Source organism: Zasmidium cellare, assembly GCF_010093935.1.
Source record: "Zasmidium cellare ATCC 36951 unplaced genomic scaffold M409scaffold_16, whole genome shotgun sequence".
Classification (NCBI taxonomy): domain Eukaryota; kingdom Fungi; phylum Ascomycota; class Dothideomycetes; order Mycosphaerellales; family Mycosphaerellaceae; genus Zasmidium; species Zasmidium cellare.
The window spans coordinates 67,576-87,022 of NW_022986960.1; the positions used below are offsets into that span (position 1 = coordinate 67,576).

At 52.8% G+C, this 19,447-nt stretch overlaps 10 protein-coding genes across 10 annotated transcripts; 5 read left to right on the forward strand and 5 right to left on the reverse strand.

Annotated features, from left to right (window-relative positions):
- Positions 1-324: 324 nt before the first annotated feature.
- On the reverse strand, positions 325-4,818 carry M409DRAFT_66126 (uncharacterized protein; the record flags this gene model as incomplete). Its single annotated transcript, XM_033816799.1, has 3 exons — positions 325-1,536; positions 1,831-4,346; positions 4,431-4,818. 3 exons carry the CDS (start codon positions 4,816-4,818, stop codon positions 325-327), a joined length of 4,116 nt encoding a protein of 1,371 aa, XP_033667911.1.
- An 831-nt stretch (positions 4,819-5,649) lies between these two features.
- M409DRAFT_22462 (uncharacterized protein) lies at positions 5,650-5,996 on the forward strand (the record flags this gene model as incomplete). The annotated part of the gene is made up of 2 exons (XM_033806344.1): positions 5,650-5,733; positions 5,802-5,996. 2 exons carry the CDS (start codon positions 5,650-5,652, stop codon positions 5,994-5,996), a joined length of 279 nt encoding a protein of 92 aa, XP_033667912.1.
- A 168-nt stretch (positions 5,997-6,164) lies between these two features.
- Positions 6,165-7,627, reverse strand: M409DRAFT_66127 (uncharacterized protein; the record flags this gene model as incomplete). The annotated part of the gene is made up of 2 exons (XM_033816800.1): positions 6,165-6,602; positions 6,683-7,627. The coding sequence occupies 2 exons, from the start codon at positions 7,625-7,627 to the stop codon at positions 6,165-6,167; spliced, it is 1,383 nt and encodes a 460-aa protein (XP_033667913.1).
- A 426-nt stretch (positions 7,628-8,053) lies between these two features.
- Positions 8,054-9,781, forward strand: M409DRAFT_54240 (uncharacterized protein; the record flags this gene model as incomplete). The annotated part of the gene is made up of 4 exons (XM_033812647.1): positions 8,054-8,101; positions 8,164-8,745; positions 8,802-8,912; positions 8,990-9,781. The coding sequence occupies 4 exons, from the start codon at positions 8,054-8,056 to the stop codon at positions 9,779-9,781; spliced, it is 1,533 nt and encodes a 510-aa protein (XP_033667914.1).
- Positions 9,782-11,103: 1,322 nt separating this feature from the next.
- Positions 11,104-11,680, forward strand: M409DRAFT_54241 (uncharacterized protein; the record flags this gene model as incomplete). The annotated part of the gene is made up of 2 exons (XM_033812648.1): positions 11,104-11,116; positions 11,169-11,680. The coding sequence occupies 2 exons, from the start codon at positions 11,104-11,106 to the stop codon at positions 11,678-11,680; spliced, it is 525 nt and encodes a 174-aa protein (XP_033667915.1).
- Positions 11,681-12,238: 558 nt separating this feature from the next.
- Positions 12,239-13,942, forward strand: M409DRAFT_66128 (uncharacterized protein; the record flags this gene model as incomplete). Its single annotated transcript, XM_033816801.1, has 3 exons — positions 12,239-12,397; positions 12,451-12,720; positions 12,779-13,942. 3 exons carry the CDS (start codon positions 12,239-12,241, stop codon positions 13,940-13,942), a joined length of 1,593 nt encoding a protein of 530 aa, XP_033667916.1.
- Positions 13,943-14,188: 246 nt separating this feature from the next.
- M409DRAFT_22466 (uncharacterized protein) lies at positions 14,189-15,208 on the forward strand (the record flags this gene model as incomplete). The annotated part of the gene is made up of 1 exon (XM_033806345.1): positions 14,189-15,208. One exon carries the CDS (start codon positions 14,189-14,191, stop codon positions 15,206-15,208), a length of 1,020 nt encoding a protein of 339 aa, XP_033667917.1.
- Positions 15,209-15,315: 107 nt separating this feature from the next.
- Positions 15,316-15,986, reverse strand: M409DRAFT_22467 (uncharacterized protein; the record flags this gene model as incomplete). The annotated part of the gene is made up of 2 exons (XM_033806346.1): positions 15,316-15,482; positions 15,575-15,986. The coding sequence occupies 2 exons, from the start codon at positions 15,984-15,986 to the stop codon at positions 15,316-15,318; spliced, it is 579 nt and encodes a 192-aa protein (XP_033667918.1).
- A 357-nt stretch (positions 15,987-16,343) lies between these two features.
- M409DRAFT_54245 (uncharacterized protein) lies at positions 16,344-17,834 on the reverse strand (the record flags this gene model as incomplete). The annotated part of the gene is made up of 1 exon (XM_033812649.1): positions 16,344-17,834. The coding sequence occupies one exon, from the start codon at positions 17,832-17,834 to the stop codon at positions 16,344-16,346; it is 1,491 nt and encodes a 496-aa protein (XP_033667919.1).
- Positions 17,835-18,416: 582 nt separating this feature from the next.
- Positions 18,417-19,157, reverse strand: M409DRAFT_22469 (uncharacterized protein; the record flags this gene model as incomplete). The annotated part of the gene is made up of 3 exons (XM_033806347.1): positions 18,417-18,530; positions 18,588-19,029; positions 19,090-19,157. 3 exons carry the CDS (start codon positions 19,155-19,157, stop codon positions 18,417-18,419), a joined length of 624 nt encoding a protein of 207 aa, XP_033667920.1.
- Between the last annotated feature and the right edge of the window lie 290 nt (positions 19,158-19,447).

Genomic DNA, 19,447 nt, shown 5'->3' on the forward strand with positions numbered 1-19,447 from the left:
ATCACGATGCTTTCTACAGGTGCGCTTAATTTTTTAGACTTTGCGCTAGATTGATCCCTGCTAGCGTCAACCTTAAACTCTATTTTCGACCACACATGCGTGCATCAGGTGAAGTAGTCTTGAACCGCAAGGAGGACACATGAAAGGCGGCATTCCAGGTACAGGAGATGATGATGGCCTAATCAATTATTGAAGAGCTTGGGTGATCCGTCTCAAGAGCGAGGATAATGTACAAAACCTACCGGGGTATCTTTATCTATCCAACTCCACCACCATGCAATCGCCATGCTATGCAACCAGTACAGATACATCCGCCACACCCCCTCAATGCTGAGCAGCTTCGACAGTATCACTTTCTCCCACCACCTTCCTCCATTGAGGCGGAACCCAAATTCCCGAGTCCCTCTTCTCTCTCTCCTTCTGCTCGCTACTCCACTCCAACACCGCCACCGTAGCCTTCACAAAACCATCTCTTATAGGGTCGTCGGCGATGGTGACGCCCTCCCGGACCTCGCTCAATGAATTGAAAGCCCCGTTCAGCATCCGGTCCAAAGCCTTCCTGAACTCCAGGACCAGTCTCGTCGCAAAAGCAGAGTCATCGAGGTTCTCGATCTTGAAAGGCAGCCAGTCATCCATCGTCAGCTTGAAGCCCTGAGCTTGGAGCTTTCCGCCGAAGAGCAGCGTGAGCAGCGGCGTTACCAAGGTGGTGTCTTTCATGAACATAGTCTTGCCGTCGACAGTCTTCCTTAGCGACTCGTATGCGTACAGCTTGTCGTCATCCGACCGAATCTTCCTGGTGCTGTAGTTGAGGGAACTCGGATGGATCAAGACACTGTCCTCTGCCTGCGTACGATGTGCTAGGGACCGTCCAGGGTTCTTGGCGGCCACATTGGGGTGGACACCAGCGAGGTAGAGCGCCTTGATCAATGCTGGATTGTCAGAGTAGCGATTGAGCGCCGCACCGCCATACTCAGTCGGCTCACGGAAGACGCTCGCACTCGGATTCTCGGGAACGAGGCGCGACTCGATCAGTATCTTCTCTATTGATGCTGCAGTCGCTGCGACCGATTTGAAACTACCCCAGTGCAGGAAGTTTCGCCGTGCGTGGTGCTCCGCACTGGACAAGCCGTCCTTGCTGCGGAGAGTACGAAGTTCTTTGAATGCTTCGTAGATAGCCAGCTGATCGGAGTTGTGCTGGTTGTATCTGTTCAGAGCTTGCCTCGCCGCAGCGCGATTCCCGGGCGGCGACACGAACAGAGATCTGTCCTGGTCGAGTGAGCTGAGAACAATCATAGGATCCAGGCAGCGGAATACGATTCCTAAAAGAATCATCTTGCCAAGAGAGGGATGCACCGGCAGTTTGGACAAAGTTCTTCCCAGCGCCGTCAAGCTTTCATCCTGGGTGAGGGCCTCAATCTCCTTCAAAGCCTCGACTGCACCCAACACGGCGTTCTCTGATGGAGGCTCAATAGTCTGACTCAGAAATGACTGAACCGAGTCGTCGAAACCTTGGGCCTTGACGGAAAGACAGATTTCCTGAAGATCGCTGAGATGTAGTTCAGGAGGAGCAGATGCCGGCATTGCCTCTCGACGTTGTCGGCTGAACAAGGCGTAGTAGTCGCCCGGGTGCACACGCCCCGCACGTCCTGCTCGCTGCTTTGCATTCGAGTTGGACGCCCACGTCGTGACGAGCTGGGTAATGCGGCGTGCTTGGTCATATCGCTTCTGTCGCAGTTTCCCGCTGTCCACCACGTACTTCACGTCCGGCACAGTCACACTCGTTTCAGCAATATTTGTAGAGAGGATGATTTTCCGGCATCCTTTGGCGACAGGCTCGATGACATCCTTCTGTTCATGCGGAGGCAGCGCAGAATGTAACAAGCAGATCTTGAACTTGTCTGCATCGTCGAACGCCATGCCGAACTCTGTATTTTGGATCAGTGTATCACGGACCGCAACAATCTCGGCCAGACCTGGAAGAAACACCAGAATCGCGCCGTCTTCGCTTTTTCGACAGATGTGCGTGATGGTTGCAGCAGCTAACGACAAAGGGACCTGAGCTTCCTCCTTCTCTCGGGCGGCTGCTCGATCTTCCTCGCTCTGCTCCAGCTTCACTTCACGTTTCCAGTCAATGACTGGTGCTGCTGCTGCCTTTTGCGCACTTGTCGCAAATGACATTTCGGACGCAAGGTATTCAGTCGTCGATCCTTTGTCGAGCTCCGCCATCGCATCCAGCTGGGCTCGTTCTTCGGGGCTAAACTCGGCCAAGATGTTTTCAATGTACCTCTCCTGCACAGGAAACGTTCGACCTGGTACGCTCAAGACAGGTGCAGCTTTCAGCCCATCACTCTGCTCTTCCGCAAAGTAGTTGGCGAACAATTCCTGGTCCAGTGTAGCCGACATCAAGATCACTTTCGGCACTGGTCTTCCAGCATCTCGTCGCTTCTTGATAGCGCGCTTGAGAAGAACCATCAGAAAATCGATCGGCAGGCTTCTTTCATGCACTTCATCGATGATTATATGGGAGACTGTGTCAAAGATGCCATCGATGTCGTGCTTCAATTGCTCCAGAAGAATTCCAGTCGTGCAGTATGTGATGCTGCCCCCCTGTCTCGCCGGTTTGTAGTCGAATCTGACGTGATATCCAACCCCAATGCCAAGTGGTTCATGGCGTTCGGCGGCGACTCGAGTTGCGATAGAGGTTGCTGCGAGACGTCGTGGTTGCGTGCATATCACATCGCAAAAACCTCCATCTCCACGCCGAATTGCGTCGTCCAGAATAATCTGCGGGACTTGGGTCGTTTTGCCGCTGCCAGTCGCGCCGACTATAATACTGTAAGGGCTACCTGCCACGAGCTCAAGGACCTGCGTGCGATATTGGCTCATGGGGAGCGATGTGGTTGCATTGTCATCACGCTGCGAAGCTTCACCCTCGCGTTTCCGCAGATCTCTGATCCGATTCCTGCTGAACACTTGGCGATCCAGCTGTGAAAGAGTTCGTTTTCGTCGGTTGCTGGAATCTTGGAGTAGATTGTCAACAGGGAGCAGTGGTTGACGGACGTCAGACAAGCCTGCACGTCTTGCCTCCACCACACCATTCCGCATCAATTCGACTGTGCGATTATCGATGTTGGTCTTGATGGACCGCACTTCTCTTAGCACTTTGCCTTGGCTCTGACGTACAACTGCCGCAAATTGGTCCAAAAGCTGCGGCTCGGCTTTCACAATCTCGACAGCGGCGGTCAATCTCGCCAATTGCTCGGCAACCGGTTTTCTCGTCATAATGACCCATCGTCCCACATTTTGGTCGTTTATGGTAATCTGAGCCCAGTTGTGAGTCTCTCCAGCAATGACAAATGGCTTGGCCTCGACTTCCAGGTAAGTGTCCTTCTTGACGTTGCGGTAGAAATCGAAGAACTGGCTTGCTGTATCGAAGTTCAGGAGCGCCCATTGGCGATCACCTGCTGTTGGAGATTGAATGAGACCAGCATTCTCCTTCTCCTCCGCGGCCGACTTGAAGGCAATGGCGGCAGCGGTTTCAGCGATGCGAAGAGTCCGCCCAAGCCGAATCGTCTTGAGCCCCAGATCTTTCAGTTCGATTGATACTTCCGCCAGCTCCAAGTACTTCGCTTTCGCCTGTTTCCTTGTTCCTGGTTCTCGCTTTTTCACGACTCTGGCATGATACTCGGGACTCATGCCCAGTCGCGCGGCCCAGTTGTAGATCTCCAATTTGGCATCCTTTTCGGCCTTCATGGTCTTCTTGTCGACCGTCACCAGATCTTCCAGATCTGCCGCTTCATCATCAGAAGTCTCCTCTGGTTTTTCTACAGAGGCTTGAGCGTCATCTTCGCCCCGTGTAGGAAACAGCGTTTGCAAGATGCCGTTCTCTTGAAACTTCTTCAACATGTGCGCCCATGCCACAGACTTGGCGATGCCTTTGTTCCGCCCCTCGCCGGCGGTTGCCAACTTGACAGCGTTAGGAAGTTCCACACGGAGGTTGTAGCGAACGATGTTACCTTCCTTGACTTGCGTCTGTCCTTCCACATTCCATGGAATGTGTGCTTTTTGAAAGGCGCTGTGAATTGTGTGGTCAATCGACTTCGGCTCAAAAAGTGCTGGACCAATCAGCTGGTAGTCATCCTTGAGTGTAGACATGATAGAATGAAAAGTTCTTTCTGCGTCAAGAGCTGCTAAAGTCTCCGGCGGTGGGCTGGGAGCGAGCCGGTGCAGAACACCTTCGGTATGCAACTTTGACAATACATGCAGAGTGGCGGCAGCGCGTGCATCGGATGCGGTGTTGCCCTCGCCGAGTTCCCGGATTATGATCAAGGAGGGGATCACGAGAGCTTTTGCACAGCCAAATGTGCCCTGACGTGTTCTGTACTTGAAGTGCTGCGGCAGGTCCGTGTCGAGCTTCAAGTGCTGCTTACAAGCCTTGCGGATGGCCTCGTCTGCTGTACGTGGATCGAAAAGTTTTGGGTCCGCGTATGGGTATTGCGCGCTCGTGGGTATTTCCAGGCGAGTTTGCATGTACTGCAGGTTCAAGGGGACATCGTTGGCATCGTGAGCGTCGGGAGGGCTTTTGATCGCTTGCTGAGAATCGGCAGAAACTATTTGCTCGGCACTGGAATCGAAATTTGTCTTGATCGCCAATGGAATTCCTGCCTTTGCCTTTCGCCATGATCGATTGCGTCTTCGTCTTTGTGATGCGGTCAACGATGTGCCGGCGATATTCTCGTAACCCGTAGATTCCGCGAACTGCTCAAAGCCAGTTTTGGGCTTGTTCTCTGGGGGTGTGGACCGCAGTCGGTGGGACATCATTGCATCTCCAATGGAGCGGCCTGTTATTAAAGACGAATCACCATCGGCGGGCTGCTGTTCAGAGGTCTTCTCAACGGATACATAGCGCCTTCTCCAGGACAAGGCTTCCTTGCCAGGGGCATAATTAACTGGGAAAGGGTTTCTGTGGCAGGTTTTGGCCTTTCCTCGCAAAGCCAAATGTCGATTCCATATTTGCAGTCGCAAGGCAGCCGGCAGGCCGAGCAGGCTCATTGTGGAAGGCGTGGTCTTGTGCTCATCTTCTTGATGACGCCTTTCCGCATGGCATAGCAAGATTTGGTTCGATTGTGGTGATGGATCGAAACGATTGATGATACAATAATGTTTTCCTCGAAAGCACAAATTGTCTGAACGTGAAGTCCAGGAGTCTCTCACTCACGGCAACTTTGCCGAGACGCCACGAACTCTAAATCTCGAAGCCGAATTCACCTGCAGCTTCCAATCTTCGCCTTTTGCTTTCCCTTTCACATGCACACATGCATCTACCAAACCAACACTCCAGCTGTATACCACAGTCAATTGAAGTCTCTGTTACACCTGTTGTAAGCGAAGTTGTCAAGCTGAATGGCTCCACATGTCTACCAGATTTCATCATTCACTCGACCCATAACCGTGACATCATAATGACATTGGCCGCCCGCCGCACATGCAAAAGATCGTCCAGGTACAAGTACACGTCTGCTCTTCACAGTCGCATGCTCCTCTTCATCCAAACAACAATACACTCCAAACCATCGCCCATCCTACCAAACGGCACCAACACACAACCAAAGCTCCTTCTACACAACACCACAAATACCAACAATCAAAATGCCCCGCGACGGATCAGGCCACTCGCACAACGCCGAAGAAGCCGGCGACAACCTCACGCACGGCACTCCGGCCGGCAACGAGGTACGTATCCGACCCGTATCGGATGACGGGAAATTTCGGCAAGCTGACTCACTTCGACTCATTCACAGCAACCCACTTCCTCCGGCGTTGACCGCTCCTCCAAGGCGGCTCCACCTCCTGACCACGAGACTGGCGAGGGCTTGAAGAATGAGGATGGCAGTGTGGCGTCGTCGGGTCAGGGGAGCATTGGTGTGACGGGTGGCAGTGGCAAGGGTCCCATGAAGTCGACGGTGGATGAGCAGGCGGAGAAGTTGAGCAAGTAAAGGAGCATTGCGCGAGATGAAAAAGTACATAGGATATTATGGGTTGCATGAGTGATGAAAATCACAGCACTGAGGTACCAGAGATGATATGGTACCGCACGCGCAATTGAAACTGATGATAGTCTCTCGGTTATGAACAAGTCAGGCAGATCCTGAACCCTACCCTCATCACACAACTTTCAGCTGAAACCCTCCCCCTTTCTCTTCCTCCTCCCTACCATTAAAGATTGAGCTGAAGTCCATCTCACCCTGCAATCCAGGAGCTGCGCCGCGAATAGGAGCGTTAGGGCTGGCCTGTCGTCGTCTCTTCTCCTGTCCAGCTTTCGAAGGGAATGTTGGAAACATTGCAGTGGGCTTCGGTCGAGGATCTTGTTGGAAATACGGATCCTGCAGCATTTCTTTGGCGGAGGGTCTGTTCGACGGATTTAATGAAAGCAGACTGCTTAACAAGCTTGCGCCAGCGTTCGTGAGGGTCGGGAATCTAGACCGCACGATCGGGCCGTGAGCATTGTTGCTGTTTGAGGGTAGTCGAAGCGAACGGGCGTTCGGTAGTCGCTTGAAGCCGGGCCAAGTGTCTTCGGTAGGAATCCCGCAGAGCTCGAAGATCTGTGCATACGTCAATGAATTGGTAAACGCATATCGTATCTCTTCTTCCCAGTCGACGTTGGACTGGATGCTTGACTCACCTTGCTTAGTTGATCCACCTCATTCTTCCCTTGCAGCAGAGGCTTCTTGGTCAGCAACTCTCCAAAGACGCAACCAACACTCCACATGTCAACTGCCGTGTCGTATGTTGAGGTTCCTAGAAGTAGCTCCGGCGACCGGTACCAAAGAGTGACCACCAGCTGCGTCAAATTGACTGGGGCAGGATCGCCACAAAACCGCGCCATGCCAAAATCTGCAAGCTTGATCTCCCCCTGATTGTTCATCAATATGTTGCTAGTTTTCAGATCTCGGTGAAGTATCCAATGATCGTGCAGGAACTCCACTGCACTCCCCAGCTGCAATAGCAGGGTCTTGACTTCTGAAGGCAGAAACGGCTCGTCCATGTCTTCTTGCAGCGTCTTGAGATCGTGCTCCAAGAACTCCATGACCAGGTAGACATCTCCAGTGCCAGATCCTCCCACAACCACTTCTCGGAGGTCCACCACATGCCTGTGTCTCGAAGCCCGTAGACACTGTATCTCGCGCAGTGCAGTCACTGGGAAGCCGCCATCCCTCGCAGCATCCAGCTTCAGCTTCTTGATCGCCACGATCTCCCCAGTCGCCTCTTCCTTTGCCCTAGACACGAACCCATAGCTGCCCTCCTCGATATGGTTCAGACGATCAAAGCGCTCCACCGAGCGGCAAGGCTGCCATGCGGGGGCGTCAAAGCGCAGCAACTTGCGTTCCTCTTCGTGCGTAGTTGGTATGTTGTCGTGTGATAGGCGTCGGCGTTTCGAGGGGCGCTCGTGGTCGTACTCGTGTCCATTCAGCGCGTCATTTTTAGCATCTGCTGCAGCACGCTGCTGAGCTTCTTCGTCTGCCTTGCGCTGCTTCTCCGCCTTCAGCCTCTTCTTCTCCGCCTTTTCTGCCTTCCGCCGTGCGTCCTCAGCCGCATCTTCGTCCGTATCGGCCCATCGCGAGGTCATGGTGAGTCTATCCCAGTCAGCTAAACGACGAACGCGAAAGAGAAGCCGGGATTAGCTCACTTTTCACGGAAATGTCAATGCCCTAGGCGGGACAGCTGAGCTATAACTCGCATTGCTGACTTAGGGTTATGCACGTATCGAGAAGGTTTAAGAATCGGGTCGGCGGCCTCCTTCCTGCCGACATATAAGGTTGGCGCTAGCGCTCTACCCTTGCATCGCCAAGATTAGGTCTTCCTTCAACTGGCGACTTCACGTCCAGCTGCGCTCGGAGCGCTCCGTTAGGTCGTGATTGCGCCGTTCTGGCTGGCAGTGGGCGAGAGATGGATATATGCTACCGCGGCGCCAGTGCTGCATTCGTGGCGAGATGCGAACCTCCCGTCTTGTCGCTGCTTATCCAGCACATTCAGCGAGATCCTCTGCGCGGCCATGACCAGACACGGCAAATGCGAAACGTGTAGGAAGAGAAAGGTCAAGGTGCGCCCGCTATGCTTAATCACTGCCCCGGGACGAGGCTGTAGGTTGACCTTGCAACGCAGTGCGACGAGAAATGGCCCATGTGTGGACCATGCAGCATCAAACGACGGCCTTGCCATTATGTGGAATCTGTCTTCATTCACGACCGTAGCTCGGTCGCCAAGGATGCCACTATTACGCCGATTGACGCCCTCAATGCAGTCGTCGAGAGTCGCAAGAAGGTCACATGCACCTACCGCTTGAAGCGTCACCAAAAGGCTGAAGCTGGCCGAGGGCAGTTTCTCACGTTTGAGCCCGTAAAGTCGCAGCCACCTTCACCCGTGAACGTAGACTCCCAGGCCACCAGTGCGGTCGACCTGGGCTCCGTCTTTGGCTATGAAGCGCTCGACCTCAATCCCTTAGGTCCTTGGGTGAAGCTGGCACAACCAGACAGCGGCAACAGTCCCTGCCTCGAGCTCGCTTTGCGATATGCCCTGCAGAGCATGATTGCTTTTCAACAATCGCACTCCGAGGAGAGCTTGAAGCGAGCGAGCAGAATTGGAGTTCGAGCCCTTCGAAGCCTGCAATCTAGCATAGAGTCTTCCGAAGACGGAGACGACAAATTGAGTTTAGTGGTCGCGATAATGCTGCATTATGCTGCAGAGGTGAGTTCTTGACTGGCGCTATATTTGCTCCTATGGGCTTACTGATCGGATCTTAGCACTTTCTCGGAGTCGCATCCTGGCGCTATATCCCACATCTGCAGGGCGTCTGTCACCTACTCAACTCCCATTTCCAAGATCAACCCAACAACGCCGCCATTCAGAGCATTGTAAGTATGATATGCTGCCTTGAAGTACGTCGAACCTCTCTGCTATGGATGAGACTATTGTCTAAATTGGATGATAGATCGTGACGGCGATCCATTTCGGAGAGCCGTCCCAACTCGAATCTATCGCTCGCCCATCGGTTGACCTCAGTGCACCGCCGCAAGTCGACGCCACAACGCAGATTGTCGACGATCTGCTCATTCAAATACCACGCCTAGTGTGTTATGTTCGAGACTGCACCGAAGATCTCGAGGGCCTGGCTGAGGTCATCGAATTGGTGAACCTACTCCGTTACTCAGCAGAAGATCAATGGGCACGAGAAGCTTTGGCAGCCATGTCTTGGACAACGACGTCGCTCAGCAGCGAAACGAAGTCCCCAACCGGTACAGTTCTCGAGTTCGAATCAACGCCTGCCTTCGTCTTTGCAACCCGATACTACTCCTACCGACTGCTCATTGGAGGCTTGCTGGTAACGTTGGCAACAATCTCAGATGACCAGTGCTTGCTCGCAGAGGCCGAATACGTGGAACTAGACGCCGCGACTTCTGTCGCGGAGTGCCTCGACTACGCCTTGAAGCCTAGTCCCGCGCAATGCCTCATCAGCTTTGGCATGATACTTCCACTCGAGCTTTCTCTCGGCGCCTGGAGCAGGCTTCAGCAAAGGGAAACGAAATCACTCTACTCTCCGGGTTCTCTCAAATACCGGCAGGCTGTACAAATGCAAGACTGGTGCATCGAAAACTTGCAAGACGTGTGTCAGAGATGGCGTGCAGGACCAATTCCGCGGGACGGGATGGAGACCATGTACGGTGCCCTCGTTGGAGGACCTCTTCTGGACGGCCCGTGCAGCTACATGAAGGTGGACCTGTAGGATGCTAGACATACTCCCGCAAGGCAAATAGAAGCTAATCGAAGAACACCATGATCTGGAAACTTTCGAGAAGGCCTGTTCTTTCTACACACGCCATTGGGATCTCCATGGCCCACGCTTAGCCTCCAAGCGTGGTGAACGCATGTTGGAGCAAGTTTTGGTAAAAGACTACCCTGTCAGTATTAGCATTGGCCTCTTCAGGGCTCTGCTACCAACCTGCTGCCAACCATGATCGAAAAGCCTCCCGTTGTTATGGAATAGTGGAACACGACCATCTACTGGGGGACTCAATATGAGAATGATGCTCTCCACCTTTGGCCGGGCTTTCCCTGCCTTCGCCATCAATATCGAGACTTTCAAGATCCGACCGGCCGGCGGATCGCGACCATTGGGATGCAAAATGTCAAGCTCGATAAGGCATCTCTCGCTCGCGTCGGCAGAATCATGTGCAAACAAAGGGCGCTGTCATATTACGGTGTCCCAGCAAAGAGAATGTTCTGCTGAAGATAAGACAGGTTCAAGACAACGCTATTTAGATGTACCATTCTCGTCTTATCGTGTCAGTATAGAAGCCACGCATCCATCGAATCATTTCTCGAGTACTGTTGACTGCTCATCTACTTTTCGAAGACGACACAAGCGGTGTGACTTTGTGGGGACCTCGTTCTACCCATCTTCCTTCCAACTGCCATCTCACCATTCTGCTAAGAATGCTGATTGCGAGATTTTACTAGAAGGCCCAGCAACATAAGTCTGTTTCGAGGCCGGCGTGTGCCCTACAGTCGTAGCCTCCTATGTGCCAGAATCCCCCAAACTGCGTGGAGCACGAAACTGATGGGAAATTCCAGAATGCTTTGTCCTGCTTGTTTCCGCCGAGGTTTGAAGAACCTTCATGTTCAAGCCAAGCTATTGCTCATCCGTCGCCTGAACCACGATCTCAGCCAGCAATGTTCTCGAATACCAGAAACTGCATGAAGGACCAAGCTGATGGAAAGCTCCAGCATGCTTTGTCCTGCTTGTTTCTGCTAAAGCTCCAAGAACTCTTTTGTGGAGGGCAAGTGGTAGCCTATCCGTTGTCTGCATGTACCACAAGCCTGGACTAGATTGCGCTAGATTCTCCGAAGGTGCATGGAGTACCAGGCTGGTGGAATAATGCAGGAGGTTTTGTTCTGCTTGTTTCTCCTGGAGTCCTAAGAGAAGCCAAGCGCTTGCTCTGCGCCTTGGCAAAGCAAACAGAGCCGTGCCTATATATCACTTCATGTTAGGGCGCTGTTTACAACATCATCAGTTCACAACAAGAGCTAAAACGCAAGCAGCAAGACATGGCTCTACCGTGTAAGTTTGAACGAAGGTGCACTTGAAAGTATGTAAGCTAACATCACCTCAGCGCCACCCCCAAACGCACCCGTCGGTCCAAGAGGCTACAAGCGTCCGCCACTGTCAGGTCGTCGCTGCCGCATCTGTGATCGCCTTCTCGAAGCCGACGACAGGGAGTTGTGCAAGCACTTTCAAACACAGAATGCCAAACCCGCCATTCCTCTCAGCGACATCGACTACAACAACGAGTGGGGCGCCTATCTCGGAGACGTAGGTGAGGAGAACATCGCGCTCAGGAAGGCGCTTGAGGATCGGAGGAGGAGAATGCCACTCGCAACTCGATCGGAGGTCGCGCGTTCGGTGGAGAGTCGGTGGAATGCGCAGATTGCTGGGGCTACCCACGAAGCCATGGCAAAACCGGCGGAGGAGCAGCAGCCATTGCCACAGATAATGGCGTGGATTGGGGAGTTGAGGCGCTTGATCGGGGCGCTTGAGGCCGAGGAGGAGCAAGAGAGACGGAAGAAACAGCTTGACGAGGACTTCGACAAATTCATGAGGGAGACGGGGGGGTCGGGCAAGTAGAAGAAGAGAAGTATGGGAAGGCTTGCTGAGGGGATACTCGTCCTTCGCGGCTTGGGTGTGCGCTGGGTGTGGACCGTGTGGTGGAGTGGTGCCATGCCCGCAGAAGTATGATCTTCCCCGGAAGTCGTAGAATCACAACACGTCGAAACAAAGTCTCATTGCCATAGTCCCGCTCATCCTCTGTACCAATTCGATACTTGTATTTGTAGTCACAGCTTCTCTGTAAATGTGATGCAGGACGCGTATCTACTACGCTCGCTCATCAAAAGTTGCCCTGATCAATGGGAAAGCAGTCCATGAAGAGCAAGCTTAAAATGAGCATGATGATTTCTCGGCCCATTTGCACAAATGATGCTTGTGCTGAGCAGGGACTGTGCTCCTCGCGGTTGTCCATGTTCTGTATTTTGCAGCCTCGTGCAAGGTGATGTTACCCTTGCGATGCGGAAAGATGCCTTTCTGGGGCTAGCGTAATCGCGGAGGTGAGCTCGGACCACACGAGGAAAGATGTCCCAGATCCGACTTTCTCTCACACAGCATCAACATTCATTATTGCAGAAGATGAGTGGCAGCTTTTGCCGCACCGCCAGGAAGTTGGTACGGCGGACTGCTCAGATCAACTTACGATGTAGCAGACTTCCTGGTGTAAGATGGAGTTCCTCAGAAGGAGGCCACAAATGGTCAACCCCGTTGGCAAAACAATTGGCTGAGGCGATCACGGTATGGCCAGCGGTACGGTAGACTGAGACTGACTCAATGCTGATGCGACCCAGACCACCGGTCCGATCCCAGTAGCATCGTACATGCGCCAAGTTCTCACGTCCGATCTAGGTGGTTACTACACAGGAGCTCTGTCCTCTGACCGCGATCAGTTTGGAGCAAAAGGAGATTTTGTCACATCGCCCGAGATCAGCCAGATATTTGGCGAGCTCATTGGTGTCTGGATCGTTGCAGAATGGATTGCACAGGGACGAAAGAGCGAGGGCGTATACCTGATGGAAGTAGGCCCTGGAAGAGGCACTCTGATGGATGATATGCTGCGTGTAAGATATATTGCACGTTCTCGTAGAGTCGCAGATACTGAAACACTGAAATCTTCAGACAATACGCAACTTTCCACCTTTTGCCAAGGCTATCGAGGCTGTGTATCTCATCGAAGCCAGTGAAACGTTACGACATGCTCAGCACCGGCTCCTCTGCGGTGAGAATAGCATGGCAAAGACTGAATTGGGTTGGGAAAGTGTCAGCCGACATTCGCCGGACCTCAAGATTGTCTGGACTGAGGACGTACGTTTCGTGCCTCGAGAAGCGAGCAAGACACCCTTTATCATCGCACACGAGTTCTTCGACGCCTTGCCTATACACATCTTTCAAGCCATCAAGCAATCTCCTGAACAGCAAAACACGATCCAGACTCCAACCGGACCGATTCAAGCACAGCGAAAGCAATCAGAAGCCAGCCAGTGGAGGGAAATGCTCGTTTCGCCGAAACCGCCGCACAGACTCAAAGAAGGCGAGCCAGAATTTGAACTTTCGCTATCAAGAACAGCAACACCACATTCAATGTACCTACCAGAGACTTCGCCTCGTTACACAGCGTTGAAGGAGACTGATGGCGCAACCATTGAGATCAGCCCTGAAAGCCAGGCGTACGTGCGAGACTTTGCCATACGGTTAGGCGGGTCGAATCAGCAGGAGATCGAAGCAGCATCCAAACCAAAGGTTGCTGTTCCTGGAAGGCAGGTTTCGTCTGCCAGAGAGCAGCCTGTCCAGAAGCCTGAGCCATCTGGAGCTGCCCTCATGATCGATTACGGCCCAGCAGCTACAATCCCAACGAACTCACTCCGAGGCATTCGCGCTCACAATCGCGTCTCGCCATTCCTGTCAGCTGGAGCTACTGATGTTAGTGCTGATGTTGACTTTATGGCTTTGGCAGAGACCGCCATCAATTCATCACCAGGAGTTGAAGTTCATGGCCCGGTAGATCAAGGGCGGTTCCTTTTGTCCATGGGCATCGAAGAGAGGGCTGCGCAGCTCGTAAAACGGGCCGTCGACAAAGAACGTGCTGGCTCTACTGGACAAGACAAAAGCGAATTGACTGAAATCGTGAAGAGGATCGAAAGCGGGTGGAAGCGACTCATCGACCAAAGTCCACAAGGCATGGGTCGTCTTTACCAGGTTATGGCGATTCTTCCTTACAATCCGCCCAATCAAAACCAGCCCCGGCGAAGACCTGTCGGGTTTGGTGGCGACGTTGCCAATTGAATAATCCATCTCGGACTAGCTTGTCGCCTGGCTGCTTCACAGCCACAATCTGGCGCCTCACCGGAGTAGAGTCATAGAAGGTGCGGCTCGGCTGCATAGGCTGAATTCCGTAACAATCGCCAGCTGCAGTATAGCTTGCAGTCCACGCTCATGGGCCTGTCAAATATACAGGCTTCTACTCACATCTGAACTTCTACAAATCGGGCTCACCCGCAATTCACCACGAGGAATCAACCTACAGCAGTCATGGCACAATCTCAGGCAGCGCGATCGACGTATATCGAACGACGAGAATCATCGAACGAGCTTTTCGATGTTGCGGAAGGCGATGTGGATGCCGCCCTCCCTCTCATTGAGGCCTGCACATCGGGCGACGACATCCTACTTCGGGACTTGCTCTCACACCCAGATTGGGCCAAGATTATGCTCGACACACAGTGGTGTATCAAGAGCGAACACCGCCCAGTTAAGAAAGATGTCCAGAACGATGCGCGAGGAGTTTACGTGGGATGGATGGAAAACTTGGTACGGGGTATGAACCGATCGGCCCCGCGCGGCCATATTGACGTCGTGAAAACATTACTCAAGTTCGGCAAGGAGCACGACGTGGAGCCCTTGGACTTCATAAGATACCATTCCGTGTTGAGAGTGATGTACGGGCATCACCTGGATATCATGGAGGTCTTCATCGAAGCAGAGCCCAGCGTCGTCACCTTCCACATGGGCCATGGCGTCCAACCTCTGGATCACGCTGTCAGGTATTGCATGACGGATATGGTTGCTCTACTCTTTCGACACGGCGCCACCGTCAAACATCCCGGGCATGGGGGTTATGGCAATAAAAGGGATGGGAGCTATATGATTTCCCTCCTGTCCAAAGCCGCTCCTGCGAGAACCACTCGACTCGTCGAGTTGTTGCTGGAGCATGGCGCTGTAATTCCTCAATCAGGGGCGCTACATGCCGCGGCTGGGTCTGACCGGCTGGATACCATGCGGCTCCTGATTCAGCGCGGGGCAGACGTGAATGAGTTTCTTCCCGAGAACACTCTTCCCGCCCGCAATCGGTCCTTGTACGCCACTTGGTCACCGATGCATTTCGCTGCAGATGGGAAGAAGGTCGACGCTATGAAGCTGTTGGAGGGTTACGGGGCTCGGTCTGATGTGAAAGATGAGCAGGGCAAGACGCCGAAGCAATTGCTGGAGGAGCGTAGAGAAGAGGAGCGGAAAGCAGAAGATCTCAAACCCGAGGAGAAACAAAACCCCTGATCACCATTCGACCGATTCACTAAAATCTCAATCTAGCCGCCCGCCTTCCTCAACATCCCTCTAACAGTATAAACTCCACCCTCCTCCACCTCAATCAAAATCGCCACCTACGGCACAAACCCATTCCGCTCATACAGCCTCGCCGCCACCTCCGAAGCCTCCAGATAACAATCCAATCCATCGCGATCGACCAACTCCCTCAAACCATGCTTGAGTAATTGGGTCCCCATGCCGCGTTTTTGGTGGGAGGGGGAGACGATCATTGCTTGGAGGTCTGGAATTCATTACACGTGAATTAGGGGATGAATACTGATAGACCCCTGGAGGAAAAGGCGAGGGCATGGAAGAAATGAAAAAGTAGCTTACACCAAAAATCCCCCCGTCCACCTACAATCCTCTCCTTTGCTTCTTTGAACTTCTTACCAATCTCATCGAAGACTTTGCTGTCCACAAAGCCTGGCAAGGACGGCATCACCGGTCCTTCACCACCCTCCGCACCCTTCGAATCACCCTCCAGTGCATTCCAACATGAGAACCCCACGGTCTTCCCACTTGATGAATCAACGGCTTTGAAGTAATACCTATTCGACAGCGTAAAGCGAATCTCCATGGTGGCGAGCTGGCAGTAGAGGTAGGCTTGTTTCTGTGAGGGAGTCATGGGAGAGGGGAGGCCGAGGGCGTGGAGACGGTCGGTGGCGTAGGCGGCGCGGCGAATGGTGACAAGGTTGACAATGTCTGCAGGCACGGCTCTTGAGATGGAGATGGGCGTGGGGGACATGGTCCGCTGGCATGTATTTCCGTCTGAGCAGAGGAGATTGTGGAGATAGATCCGTAGATTTTCTTCGTGGAAAGGCTAGATACGTATGGATTGAGGTGGCTGAGATGCATTGTGTTTGCCTGGCCGGTGTCCCTCGTCTGGCAGGAGCTTATCTCACCTGGATACGTCACTTTACTTGCTTCAGATTCCACGCTCTTTACATGTATATCACCAGCACACGGGCGGGCCAAGCCTATCAAATCTGGTGCATTGACATCCGATGCTATGTCCAGTTACCATCCGACCAAAGACTGGACCGGCGGCATTCTGTGCAGTAGTACCGTCGCCAACCAGCTGTGGTTTTTCCCATGGCCAGGATCACAGCCTTCCAAAATCCATCTTCTTCCTCTGTTGCCACCTTCTGACCTTGGGGGAGCCTACAGCAGGTCCACGATACGGAGAATAAGCAATCTTGTTGCTAGTATCTGCTCCCGTGATGTTAATCACGTTCTGTCCAAGGTAGTCTCCACCTATTTTTGTGTACTCTGACTCCATCTCGTCATTGAGAAGTACCAGGTCCCCATTCTCCCATAGGTCTTCCAGTTGGATACTTTCAAGGTTCATGTCTCGGATACAGAGCATGACGGGAGCAAACGAACCTCGATCGATGCTGATGGAGCTGAGTTCGAGGCCACGAAGCGAGCTGCTGTGGTTCCTCAGAAAGGCCAAAAGATCTTCCTGGCTCGCACTGAGCCCACCAATCCGGAGCTTGCGTAGTTGGACTAGTGGCATCATATGGTTTGCGAGGTTGTCCATATACCGGCGCCGCATCGTCTCTTGGAGGTCTTCAAGTTCAGAATCCGAACGCTCAAGGGCGTAGGCTGAAAGCTCCAGCTCCTCCAAGTGATGGCAAACACTAAGCATCTCGCAGAGTCCAGATACATTCCCTTCGTCCAGAATCAAGGCCCTCAATGTCTCTCGGTCCCGCTTCTGTTTTATTAACTCGAATGGAACTTTCTGGGCAGGGTCCCCGGACTTGCGAGCGTGATATTCCGACTCATCAGCGATGGGGTCCGATATGCTAATCGATAGAGACTTTAGTGTTGTGAAAGAAGGGCCAAAGCCGACCGCCCACTCGAGTTGATTCAGCGTGTCGCAAGGAAGGCTGCAGCATAGAGATTCCGGCTTCTTCGCAAATATGTCCAGCCCTTCCACAGGGAGCTTACTATCGCGAAGACACGACATTGCTAGCACAAAACTCCTCGCTGTAGCCTCGAATACCGACTTCCAGCATTTGCCGTCGCTTGGGCTGAGTTTGATTTTCGTGTTCTCGCGATAGACGGCTATCTGAAGCGAGAGACTCTTCAGCGGTGTATGGTTTATGTTTGCCGCGAGGTTACAAAGTGCCGTCTTTAGCAGTGAAACGTCGACACGTTGCTGTCGAAGCTCATCGAGATCTGCCTGTCGTCGCCGCATGGTCTCAAGATCATTTCGCGCTTGCTTTAATTCCTCCTCGCTACATGATCGCGAGACCATGTATGAGCTGGAGCCTTCCCTCAGAACGGACTTTTTACCGCTTTTGACAACATTTTCGAGTAAAGTCGGATTGTACACTATGCCCACAAGCGTCAAATGCTCTACGAGGCATCCCAATCCCCCGGATGACGTTAATTGAGCGAATGTTTCCAAACCAGGGCGGGTGAGGTCGACATGCTTGACCCGGAAGAATTGTCGATAGGTGTCCTGGGTGGCCTTGAACGCAACGTTCCGACAAACGAGGCGCAGGTTGCGGACATTGCTCAAGTCCAGACGCTGTACAATCATTTCAAAGAGCTCGCTGGTAAGACATTCCAGACCGGCTGCGGCCATATTGAGCCTAATGTTGTAGGACAAGGGTGAGGAAGGGGAAACCAAAGGGTTCCATTGAAGTCGGCATGGAGATACATATATGTGTGCATGGGGTACGTGTACTTCTCATACTGCGTGACGTCCACGGGTACTGCGGCTCACTACATCTACGCTTGCATCTCTATCCTGCAATAGGGAAAGCGCTTTTTGGCCCGTGCTTCATGCTTCACAGACGCCCCACAGCCCTGCCCGACAGCCCTAAGCCGATGGGATGACCTCCTGGCCCAATAACCTCCCCCGAGCTACCCTAGCCTCGTACCACAGACGCCAGTCACCGTTTCCATGGCCATCGGCATCACAATCGTACTCGAAGAGAGCGCGGCCTAATGGACTGTTATTGGGATACTTATTCTTCGCCACGTAGCCCACGACATCAATTCTCGCACCAGAACCCAGCAGACCCTGCAGCAAATTTTTGAGATCAGTATTGATAATCTTCGGAAAATACAACCTCCCGTTGCTTGCGTGTTTCGGCGTCATGATCGAGACGTATATGGGCTCGGTTTGAGGGAAGAGAGAGACATCTAATGCTGGCCCTATCGCTTAGAACAGATCACCAGTTCCGGTGATGAGGTTGGCGACGTTTCCCTGAAAGTCCGCTGGTTCTGGATCCTTTTTGTTAAAATTCTTGAACCCCAAGTTCTGCCAGAAGTGGCCCTGAAGCGTATCTGGTCAACACGATTCCAGATCCTTGAAACAATCCATGGGTCTTACCATATACACGGCCTGCGAGGACACCACAGTCAAGATTGTACATCCAGTCAAGAATCCATTTTCAGTGCCCATGATCAAAGGCTCATTGGTGTCTTGCCAATCGCTGAACTTCTCAAGCCTTGTGACACTGTAATCGCTGTCGTCGACTCTCTCCACCAAACCAATAACGTCATTCTCATCTTCGCGGTCGTTCAAATACTGGCCAATATCATCCGCATCAACTTCTTCGAGAACTCGCTTCCGCAGAACACGATCTGTCGAACCATTGTTGTTCAGGGTGTATTCGGAGCTGAAGTCCCATGAATTGGATAGACTGCGCTTCGAGACAGGCGTACATCCTGTGTTGGCTTTGCAAGCCGCGCAGTATGGACCACAGCCCGTTGCAGGACTGTCGTCATCTCTTTTGGTCACTCCACTTGTAGTGCGAGGTACTGAAGCGAACCTAACAACAATTTTAACCAGTGAACGTGGGGTTTGGCAACAAGAAAATCGGATTACTCACGGCCACGCGCTTGCAATGACCAGAACCAGGAGGATTGCAAAGATGGAACGCCTCATTGATACTGCCATGTTTGGGGTGCACAGTTTGCAGCACTACCGGGTGTCGCGAGAGGGGATTCAAGAGCACATCGAGAGAGTTCATTTCTTGGGGCCGGGAATTTGATTCATCCGCCCACTCCGTAGAGGCTACATGGTTGGGACGCGGCGTGAACACAATGAAGAAAAGTCTATTACAACGAAAGTCAAGATCATTTTGTGTTCGAGGCAGACTCGAAGACTGGAGGCTCTCCCCAGGCTCTGACTGGCTGCAGGATCCACTTTCTTATTGTTTAGGGCAGGGGATTCTTCTTCTGGCTAGA